This window comes from Crocuta crocuta, unplaced genomic scaffold, assembly GCF_008692635.1.
Source record: "Crocuta crocuta isolate KB4526 unplaced genomic scaffold, BGI_CrCroc_1.0 scaffold139, whole genome shotgun sequence".
NCBI classification, from domain to species: Eukaryota; Metazoa; Chordata; class Mammalia; order Carnivora; family Hyaenidae; genus Crocuta; species Crocuta crocuta.
The window spans coordinates 950,341-962,017 of record NW_027533258.1 but is presented as its reverse complement, the minus strand read 5'-3'; the positions used below and the strand labels follow the sequence as shown (position 1 = coordinate 962,017).

The window sequence follows — 11,677 nt, the reverse complement described above, 5'->3', positions numbered from 1 at the left end:
GGGGGGGGGGGCGCTGACTGGCTGTCAGATACCCTGGGGCTGCGGTCAGGCTTTGATGGGTTTGGCCAGTGAAGTTCGCAGAGAGCAAGGGGAGGGGCCTCCGGTGAGCACTGGGGGCTCGCCAGGGCGGGAGGGCTGCCCGGTGAGTGGGCCTGGTGCCCATCGTGACATGGGGTCTGTGTGTCCTCTCCCAGGGACGCTGGTCCACAACAGACTTTCTTTAAAGAGTTTTAAAAAAATGTTTATTTTTGAGAGAGAGAGAGAGCGAGCGAGCAACCTTGAGTTGGGGAGGGGCAGAGAGAGAGGGAGACACAGAATCCAAAGCAGGCTCCAGGCTGTGAGCTCTTAGCACAGAGGCCGATGCGGGGCTTGAACCCACAAACTGCGGGCTCATGACCTGAGCTGAAGTCAGATGCTCAACCAACCGAGCCACCCAGGCGCCCCATCAAACTTTCTTCATCTGCACGGCAGTGGCCTGTCAGGCTGAGAGCCAGGCCGACAGCCAGGCCTCCTTTATGCGTTTCAACTCCCACCCACTTGTCCCCATGAGAACGAAAACAATAGCATTGCTGACATATGAAAGTTTGCCACACTGCAGGCGTGTGCTCCCAGCATGCTGTGTGCACGAACTCACTGAACCCCACGGCGATGCTGTGCCATGGTGTATTATCAGCTCCCCTGTACAGGCCAGGAAACTGAGGCAGGGAGAGGGAGTGTGATCTGCCCTCACTCGCAGTTAAATCCAGTACCCGATGCTGTTCTCCAGTGCCCCGTTGTGTTGGCCGCCAGGATGGGCGTTCAACATCTGCTTATCTGCTGAAAGAGCCTCTGTCCCACTTCAAATGGCATATTTAGAAAATCCACACTCAGGGGCCCTCATTGCGAGGACATGTAGCAACTTTGAGAGGCAAGTATGTACCCAGAAAAGGTCCTCATCAAGTCGGAGAGATGGCACTTGAGGCCCCTGCATGGACTCTGAGATCTCTTCCCGTGGCCCTTGCTCCTGTCCGTGGACCCTAGAGGAAGGGGGGCGGGTGTGGGTGCTTTCAGTGATTGAGGCATCCTTGGCTTTAATTATCGTTATGGAATTACACAGTTTACACGAAACCAAACACCATTTGTTGTGCATGACTTTGTATGGTTTTCTCCCCATTTTCTTTTCAAAACATCCTGCTGTCTAACGTCATGTCCAGTCTACAGGAGATGCCCCAGTCAATTTGGATGGATTGGTAGGTGGAGGCGTGAATGAGCAGATGATGGATAGCGGCTAGGTGGATGGATGTGTGGATAGGTGGGCAGACTGAGTGGAAGGATATTTCTTTTATCTTTCTTTTTCTTTTAGAGAGAGAGAATATGCGTGCATGAGTGCATGAGCAGGGAGGGGCAGAGGGAGAGAGAGAATCTTAAGCAGGCTCCATGCTCAGTCCGATGTGGCACTCGATCCCACAACCCTGGGGTCATGACCTGAGCCGAAATCAACAGTCGGATGCTCAACCAGCTGAGCCACCCGGGTGCTCCTGCAGGATGTCTCTCATAGCCTTCAAGCTGGAGACTTGCCCTGGACTGTCTGAAAATACATCCCAGATGTCCCTCTCTCCATCACTTGTGGCCACAGCCCATCTTCTCGGCTGTCGTCACCCACACCCACTGGGTCCCCAGTGAGGCACACAGCCAGTCAGGATGCTCTCAGCGGGCCCTGGCCCCCACTGGTTTTAGCAGGTGCCACTGGCTTGCCAGAGGCCCTGAGTAAGGGTCTCCCGAGGACACAGTCTTCGCTGGCCCTGGGCTGAGCACATCATGCAGATCTTCTATAATCCCACAACTCTGTGTGGTAGGTATGGCTCGTATTTCAAGCAGAGGAAGTGGCTCAAGGGCACGCGGTCTGTAATGAGCCCACGGCCCTCAGGCCTGCTGAGCCTTGGCAACGACCTTGATGGTCCACACACACAGGACTTCCAGGTGGAGAGTCACTGGCGTCCCTAGTTACACGCTCGCACCTCTACTCCCGGGGCCTTAGGCTGTGGGTCTGCGCGGGAGGGACGTGTTGCTGTGTGACGCTGTGGCTCCTGGCTGATAAACGTTACGTTGTTCTGGGGACTTGCTGAAGGCAGGCTTTGCCTTCCCTGTCCTTGCAGCCAAGAGGGCCGCCCATCTCAGGGCACACCGCGTGCCGGGCTTGCGTGCGGGAGGCCTGAGGTTTGAAGTCCCCGCGGTGTGCCTGCAGGATGTTCTGTGACAGTCCCGGCGCACGGCCAGCTCACAAGCACGGCCCTGGCGTGTGCCTCGTGCAGCTCTGCTCGCACACCTGCTCGCAGGCCGCCGCGACCCAGAGCCCCGCACCTGCCCCATCTGCCAGGGGTGGGCCGCGCAGCCCTGTGAGGGCTGCCGTGCTGGGTGGCCGGCCCACCGTGGCCTCAGTGTCCAGATCTTTCACCTCAAATCGCATGCCAGGGTTTTAATGGAAACACTCTGGATGGTGAACTGTTGGGTCAAATATTTTTAAAGTTCTGTGAATTTCACCCTGATACTTCTTGGGCTACCAGTTACGGCCTCGCTGTGAGCAAGCGGATGCAGTCCCAAGGGATACTGAGAACAGAGCCCTGGAAAGTGCCAGAAGGAAGTGTACACCCTATTGGGAGGTACGGGTGCTTATGTCTGGGGACAGACTTTGGAGCTGCCTCCTTTTAGGCCAGTCCCAGCACCATCAGCACCATCCAGTGGGACCCAGGAGTATAAGAGATGCAGAGCCTGCTCTGGGGGCCAGAGACCCGAGGGAGACACATTCTCTTCCACCCGGAAGAGGCTATAGGGCTGGCACGCTTTCGTCCATACCTGCTCTGCTCTTCCCACCATACTGGGAGGTGGAGAAGCCATTTATTACCTTATTTTTCGTATTTTACAGCTAAGTTGGTTGAGGTAGAAACGTGCTTTGCCCACAGATGCACAGCCAGCTGGGGGCGGTCAGGAATTGTGACTTATGCCCCTGGGTCTCCATCCCCTTGCACTCCTGCTCCACCAGCCTGGGTCCTGTCTCTTCTGCCTTAATACAAACCCTGTGGGACACATTTGCAAAAAAAAACAGACAATGAGTCAACAGTTTGGAAGGCCTCCTCATTGCGGAGCCGAGCCGGGTGACCCTTGCCCCGGGGGTGTGGGAGAGGCAGCGTTGCCAAATGTGGCCAACACCAGCACAGAGCCCCGGTTGGTTCAATTTGGGTTTTAGGTAAACAGCAAAGGCAACATTTGGGACAACTTCTACTACAAATTATTTGTTGTTTATCAGAAATTTGGATTTACCTGGGGGGCCCTGTGTTTATCTGGCAACCTCAGGAGGGGGAACATGGGCACGGAGTAGGGGAGGGCTGGGAGCACCCATCTCCATTTTGGGCTTCTGGAAATCTAGAAGACAAGCAAAGCCAGGAACTGTGACAGCAGAACGTTTGGTCATTCTGCCTCCTGCGCCTACGCGCACACGTCCAGCCTGCGGGACAGTGACCTGCGTCATCCCACAGCTTGGCCCCTGGCGTCCAGCCCCCTGCAGTTGAGCTCCGCCGCCTGCTTCCGGCCCCTTAATTGGATGAAGTGTGCAGCTGGGCGCCCGAGGAAGGGAAGGTGGGGCTGCCAGGCAGGGAGGAAAATTAACCTTGGCTTCAGCAAGGCCACTGGCTGCTGATTTATTGATTGCCTTGAAATAACAGCCCAATCTAACACAGGCTGGCCGAAAGGCATTTAGTAGTTATTCATAGGATTCCTCGTTTCCTCTTTCCCACATTGCCTGGTCTCGGACTCTGCCGCCTTTCGTTATTAGATTGCTCAGAAAGCACATTTATTACCTCACTGTTCCCCAGGTGAAGGGGCGGGTGTGGAGGGCTACCTGGGAGATCAGAGTTGGCAGTGTGGTCCCCAAAGGGTCTTCGGAGGAAAGATGTTCCATCATCCCCAGAAGAGCCGAGGCCTAGCAGAGAGTCCAGCCAGGGAGTCCCGAAGCCTGAGTACTTGTCTAGGCCCTTTCCAGCCCTCGGTTTGCTGGGCTGAAGAATGGGCCCTCTTCCTGGTCACCCAGGAGTGTGCTGTGGTTACAGAAGTGGAGGAGTGTGGGCACTGGGCCGGGGTCCGGTGTGCATCCTTGGACACATCCAGTGAGCCCCACGGAAACAAGGGAAAGGCCCCTCTTTTATTATTATTTTTAAAATGTTTGTTTATATATTTTTGAGAGATTGAGAGAGTAAGAGAGAGAGAACTCATGCACAGGGAAGGGGCAGAGAGAGACGGAGACTTAGAATCCAGAGTTGGCTTGGAGCTGTCAGCACAGAGCCTGAAGTGAGGCTCGAACTCACAAATTTCAAGATCATGACCTGAGCCAAAGTTGGACACTTAACCAACTGAGCCACCCAGACGCTCCAAAAGGCCCCTCCTTTAGAGGTTGAACTCGGGACTCTGCGGTGTCATGCATGGGAGAGTCTGCTAGGGGACATGACATTGACAACCATTCTCGTCTGACCCTAGAGCTCAGATTCAACGAGAATTGGATTTTTTGTAATCAGCTTTATGGAGGTATGGTATATATACTCTGAATTGCACACATTTCAGGTGTACAGTTTGAGTTGTGACAAAGGTGTATGCCTGTGTAAGCACCACTCTGATCAAGGTATAGAACATTTCCTTCCCCACACGCCCTCTCCTCCAGTCCAGCACCCCTACCTTGCTGCAGCGCCTAGCTCCCAGCCCCCCAGCCCTCAGTCCCAGCCCCCAGTCTCAGCCCCCAGCCCCAGCAACCACTACTCTGACTTCTGTCCCTGGAGTGGGTTCCGCCCAGTCTAGAAATGCATGTCAATGGAATTAGGCAGAAGGCACTCTTTTGCATTTGGCTCCTTTTGCTCAGCATATAGTCGATGACAAGTGTCCCTTAGCACGATGGGATGTGCGGATGGCCCACGCTGTGTCTGTGCATCCCATGCGGTGGGTGGTGGGTTTCAGGGGGCAGAGCCATCCCCAGGAGCACAGAATGCCACCTGCTATCACTTCCACCCTCATTTTACACTTGGACAAACAGCTCCAGAGAGAGAAACTGGCCTCCCCACGCGTGGAGGACACACCGGGCAGGTCTGAGTCCAGCACGTGGTGTTCCTGATTCTCCATCTAGTGCTTTCCAGACTGGGCTTGCTGGGAGGGTCACAAGCCCCTCAGGTATAAATACGTGACACCTTATGTCATTTCTAACAGATTTCAATGTCCTTTTGAAAGCATTATCCCATTGACTGGGAGGGAAAAAATCAATGGCCTTTAAAGCTGTAACTGAAAATCACATACAAGGAGCAAGGTGTGCCAAGGACCGCTGGTCTGGAAAACAGCTGGCTAATTGGAGGCATGGGGAGAGGCCTTCCCTGGACAGAAGGAGCCCAGGGGACCATTCTGCTGCTCCTCCTTATGGCTGTGTGACTCCACCGGGGGAGGACTTGGCTTCCTCGTAGGTAAATGGACCATATATCACCCACCCCAGGCTTGTTTTGAGGGTTAAGTGAGCTCAAGTAAAAGCACTTAGAATGGTGAGATGCTGACTTCATAGTTATTGTCATTTTTATTACTAGCATCTCTGCATCCCCAGGGTTCTTGGATGGTCACCTGCCCTCCTCGTCCCACGAGAGCTCCCTCTGCCTAGGTGTCCTCTCCACCCTTGTGGCTTGAGTCTGGAGTTCATGTTTGATGCCAGGCTCCTTCCTCTGGTCAGGGACACTTGCATCCACTTCTCTGCTGGGCAGTCACTCTGAAAGGGCTTCTCTTTACCCTTGGCTGTACCCCTGGGTCGGCTGCTTTGGAGGGTGACCGTGTCAGAAGGCACCCTGTGTAGGCCACACAACCTGTCTTGAAGTCTGACCACCCCAGACACCCTCCAGATTTAGCGCAAGTCTGCCTGGCTGGTTTTTGTGCTATGGGATCAGGGACACAGATGGAAACTCTCTCTGTGTTATCTTGGTGACTTGGAGCTTCCTGAGGGCAGGCCTGGTGGTTTACTGATTTTTTGAGCCTCAGCTGTACTTGGTGCAGTGCTGAGGACACATCAGTTGGTTGAACTGGGTTGAATCCTACAAGGCAAAGTGGTTTGTCAACACAAAAGGCTTTTGTGCATAAAAGGACATTATAAAGCAAGTGAGCGCTCTACAGAATGGAAGAAAATACTTGTGAATCATATGTCTGCTAAAGGGCTGGTATCCAGAATATATAAAGAGCTCGTACAGGTCATGAACAAAAGGATAATCAACCCAATAGAAAGAATGGCAAAGGACTTGCATAGACTTTTCTCCAAAGAAGACACACAGATGGCCCGTGGGTGTTCAATGTCATCATTGTTTGGGGGGATTTCAGATGAGGTGACTTGCCACTTCACAGCCACTAGGGTGGCCACAATGTTTGAAAATGGAAAATAACAAGTGTTGGTGAGAACGTGGAGAAATCGGAACCCTTACACACTGCTGGAGGGAATGGAAAATGGTGCAGCCGCCGTAGAAGACAGTCTGGAAGATCATCAGTGAGTTAGAAATAGATTTGCCCTATGACCCAGCAATTCCACTCCCATATGTACACTCAGGAGAAGTGAAAACGCATGTCAGTGCGAGCTACTACACGGATGTTCACAGCAGTATTATCCATGGGGGCCAAAGGGCAGAAACAACCGAGATGTCCATCACCTCCTGACTAGATGAACAGTGTGGCCTCTCCACAGGAGCGGATATCATTCGGCCACAGAGTCACATGCTGCAACGTGGGTGAACCTCGAGGACACTGTGCTAAGTGAAGTCAGCCAGACACAAAAGGTCACAAGGTTCTGTTTATATGAAACTTCCAGAAGAGGTAAATCCACAGATACAGAAAGGAGATTCGTGGTGTCCAGGGGCTGGGGAAGGGGGTGCAGAGTGACAGCTAATGGGTTCAGGGTCTCAGTGTGGGAGGATGGAAGTGTTGTGAATTAGACCCCGGTGATGGTGGTGCCACGGAAAAACACTTGGAATTTTGGCTCAGAAAATGTTTTTAAAAACCTCGAAATGGCCATGGGAAGTAGGAAGTCTGACCCTGAGCGCCTCCCCTGCCCCCACCGCCTGCAGGCCACTGGGTGGTATATTCACAGCCCCTTGAATGCTGGATCCTTCCTTTCCAGTGAGGCCTGAGCTTCCCATGGGGTCAGCAGAGGCCGCCTGCCTGGAGCCGGACAAAGGGTTTGTTTACCTTCCGGGAGAATTGAGCAGTGATAGCAACAGATCTGCAATTGAGGAGAAGGCCCAGAAGCCACCTCACTTACCTCTTTCCCGTAAACTCCAGCCTATACCCTCTCCCTCCAATCATCTACCTCCCAGGAGATCTGAGGGCGGGAGCCGCCTTCTCTAGGGAGAGAGGCAGAGAGTCAGTGGCCTTCAGCTGCTAGTCACTCTCTCACTGATTAATTGCCGGGAAAGAGATTTGTTTGGGAAGTGGAGCTGGGGAGCAGACAGAATCATTGCTGAGGCCGTGATGGAGATAATGGCCCCACCAGCCCCCAGGATCTAGTCCTCTGTAGTGTCCCGGGACCACAGAGGGCCTCCTGGACCTTCGGGACCCTCTACATTGTCACACACACATTTACATTCGGGTTCGGGTCCCAGGTGGGTGACCTGCTCACATAAGCAGAGACCAGCCACCTTGACTCCCGGCCACTTCCCCTTCAGCATCCCCTGCTGTGTATTTGCCTTTTTGGTACCCCCCCACCCCCCACCCCGGGCAACAGGTGCAGTGGAAGTTCAATGGCTTGCAAGTCTGTGCCTCAGGGGGCGCTGGGGAGCAGGGGTGAGGGTGGGGGTGGCCCCCAGGGTGAGAGTGGCCTGCGTCCCTGCTTCCCCCTCAGCCTCCCTTCGTTTGGCAGCTCCTGCTTGTGTCTGTCCGGCTGCTCCTTCTCTGTTCCCGCCTCATGTGCGGAGATGGTTGGGAGGGTGGGTGCCGGACGCTGGCTTTGGAGCGAGGCCCAGGGGCTGCTCAGGTGCTCTTCTGACTCAGCTCTCTGTTTGCTGCTGATGTGTTTGCTGTGCACTTCCAGAAGGCCCTCGTGGTCCACCCAGATGGGACCAGCGGCGTGGCAATCCCCGCGGAGCCGGGCTGGGATCCACGGGCAGCCGCTGCGTGCAGTCTCCCTCCTTGGAATGGGGGCTCCGGAGCTGTAGGGCACAGAGACACCCGCTCCCTGCTTCCCCTCGGCCCCGGATTCTCCCCAGTGAACACCTTCCGTCGCCTTATTCTCTCCTCTGCACCGTTCAGGTTGCAAGATGGGAACACAGAACGCGCAAGCTGAGCAAGGCCTTCCGATCCCCCTACCTGGCCTGCTACTCCCTGGGCGCCGCCATCTTGCTCCTGAACGTCCTGCGCTCACACTGGTAAGCACCCCCCGGCCGACCGACCGGAAGTCCATCTGCACTGGGGGCATCCACGGCACCTGAGGGGGCAGCCCCCGCAGGCTGTGTCACGGGGGTCCATGGGGGTGAACGCAGTCGCCCCTTCCTCTCCGGGCCAGCGGACTCCCATCAACTGCGGAGTCCTCGGCCGCTCCTGGCCACACACCTGGGGTGCAGGCGTGGAGGAGCCGCCTGGATGAGGCCGGGTGGTCCCCAGTCTCAAGTGTGTAGACAAAGCTGCTGCAGAAGTCCCCTCCAGGAAGTGCCAAGGCAGAGGGCAGGTGACGCTTGGGGACGGGGCCTCACGTGGGCTCGGGCTGGTGTTGGCAAGCTGCTCAGCTCGTGTCTGGGCCTGACGGGTTACCTTCCTGCCAGGCGACCTCATTCCAGATGATGAAGCGCTGCCCTTGGGCCTGGTGGTGGGCGCTGGTGCCCAGGCACGAGTCGAGGTGCCCTGACTCGACGAGTCGAGGCGGCGGGCCTGGAAGGGCAGTGACAGCTATGTCAGATGCTGCCCAGCCCGGCCATCCCTGAGCCCGGGGTGCCACCTCCTCTGTTCTGTGAGCACCACGGTGCGTACCACACTAGCTCGTGGACTAAACGTGGCCTGTGCAGTGCTGTGAAAAATGAGCAACGGCACAGGAGAATCGCAAGGTCTGATTTGTGACAGATTAGAAGCCCTGGTGGCCCTGGACCCCACATGGGAGTGATCTCAGATACCCTCCCTTCCCCTGGGCTGCCATCGGCTGGGCCACAGTCAGTAGCACGTCTGAGCCCACACTGGGAGAGGAGGCCCCTTCTGGCAGATGGGGGGCTTGCTTCTCCGTGCGTCCTGGCCCAAGGCTGTCCTCTAGACCCCAGGCACACAGTCCCGGGCTGGTCGCTGTGGTGAGGCCCAGGAAGGGTAGAGCGCTGGAGACAACTTGCCCTTGTCCTCACCCCCTGGTCTCGGTGCCTGCTGGGTCCCCACCAGGCCCTGCACGCAGCCAAGGGAGGGCTTGGGCCCCACAGCCCTCAGCCCACAGGCCACAGGAAGCAGATCAGACCAGGTGTCCAGAAGCATCGGTCAGTGCCCCGAAGTGCTGTCATCGCCGACACCAGGCGCGGGCAGTCATGACCTCCCAGCCCTTTGGGGATGGGTACTTGGGCCCGCGCATCAGATGGGGGCCAAGGCTGGTGAGCGGCTGAGCCAGCTGACTCCGATGTGCTGGCCCTTCTCAGGGAGCTCGTTTCTGCCTCGGTGCTGGGCGCCCGTCTCCCTACCCACCTCAGTAACGGAGTCTCCATCTTCCTCTTGTGCTAACCTCCCTCACTGTGCAGCTGGGATGGATGTCACTTTGGGTTCCCACTTGGAGGGATGCTGCAGGAGGGGGAAGAAGGGGGAGGGGAAGGGGTGTGAGGGAAGGGAGAGGCAAGGGCATGGGGGAAAGAAGGGGGAGGGGAAGGGGGGTGGGGGAAGGGAAGGGAGGGGGTGTAGGGGAAGGTGCCCTCCCAGCACAGAAGCCGTGCAGGCTCCTGCGGGCCCTTTGCATCTGCTCTGGTTACGAGACCTGCCCTCCCAGATGGCTGCTGGACATATTGGGGCCTCTCATTAGCCCTCCTCCCCTGTGAGGTCCCTCCGTCAATTACTTGGAAAACCCACTGGCAGGGAGACCTGAACAGGCTCCTTCCCCGTTCCACAGCCCCGCTCCTGGCCCACAGTCCAGCCTTGTTAGCTACTCTCCAGCTTAACTGGTTTTTCCCTTTGTTTTCTTTCCTGAGGACCCTTTGCCCAGAGGGTCTGCAGACACCCTCACCCTTCAGAATGAATGAATGAATGAATGACTCCCATACCCTCCCAGCTAGTTGTTGAACTAGTTCAGGGGCTGGCAGACGACTCCCCAAAGGCCCAAACCCACTAGCCGCCTGACTTTTTAATGTCTCATGAGCTCCTCTGGGAAGCTCACGTAAGTGGAATCAGAAGTGTTTGTTCTTTTGTGTCTGGCTTATTTCATTTAGTGCAATATCCTCAAGGTTCATCCCCGTTGGAACATGTGTCAGAATCTGCTTCGTAATGCTAAGTGGAATGAGCTGGACACAAGGACTCACAGTGCCCGATTCCACTTAAAAATATCAGAGACTAGATCTGGGGTAGCCAGGGCCGGGGAGTGGGGGAAAGAGGGAGATGCTGGTCGAAGGGTACAAGCTTCCAGGTAGAAGCTCGAATGCCCAGCGCGGGGACTATATGGTTAATACTCTCTCGTATACTTGAAAGGTACTAAGAGAGAAGGTCTTAGAAATTCTCCCCACGCACACGGGCACACACACGTACACACACGGGCACATACACGTACACACAAATGATGACGGTGTGAGGCGATGAAGGTGTAACCCGCCTTACTTTGCTAATCATTTTGTAATAGATACGTACATCACGTCATCACGCTGTTTGCCTTAACCTCACACATGGAATGTGTCAGTTCCATCTCAGTAAAAAATGAAAGTATTTTGAAAAAGAATGTCCTTCCTTGTTAAAACTGAGTAATATTCTCTTATAAGCAAATACTGCGTTTTGTTTACCCACGTATCTGAGTGTGGACTGTTGGGCCATTGTCACCTGTCGACTCCTGTACTCATGCTGCTGGGGACTTGGGTGAGCCCTGCCCTTGATCCTTCCTGGTCTTCTTCCCTAGAAGATCACATGGTAGTTCCACAGGTAGCTTTTTGAGGGGAACTGCCATACCGTTTCTCCTGTTTGACCTTCCCGCCAGCCTTGCTCGAGCATTCTAGTTTCTCCACACCCTCACCACTGCTTGCTATTATTATTTCTTGATAACGGCCATCTCTTTTTAAAAATGTTTGTTTACTTATTTTTGAGAGAGAGAGAGAGAGAGAAAGAGACAGAGAGCGCGCGCACAAGTGGGAGAGGGGCAGAGAGAGAAGAAGACACAGAATCTGAAGCAGGATCCAGGCTCTGAGCTGTCAGCACAGAGCCCCACGTGGGGCTCGACCACACAAACTGTGAGATTACGACCTGAGCTGAAGTTGGACAGGTAACCCACTGAGCCTCCCAGGCGCCCCGATAATGGCCATCCTTAAAGGCGTGACCTGTTTTGATCTGCGTTCCCCTGAGCGTTTTTTTCACATGCTTATTGGCCATCTGTCTATCTTCCTTTGAGAAATGTCTATCAAGCCCTTTGCTCATTTTAAAGTCAGATTGTTTTGTGTGTTTGTTGCTGTTGACTTGTATACACAGCTGCCATTTTCTTTGTCTTTTTTCTTTT

At 55.0% G+C, this 11,677-nt stretch overlaps 1 protein-coding gene across 11 annotated transcripts in view; it reads left to right on the top strand.

The window, feature by feature from the left end:
- Positions 1 to 11,677, top strand: part of PEMT (phosphatidylethanolamine N-methyltransferase) — a 101,335-nt gene that overhangs the window by 75,578 nt on the left and 14,080 nt on the right. For all 11 annotated transcript variants that reach the window (XM_077746608.1, XM_077746615.1, XM_077746614.1 and 8 more), the window contains one exon: positions 8,281 to 8,396. In XM_077746608.1, coding sequence (XP_077602734.1) covers positions 8,281 to 8,396 — 116 coding nt within the window. The remainder of the gene's footprint in view (positions 1 to 8,280; positions 8,397 to 11,677) is intronic.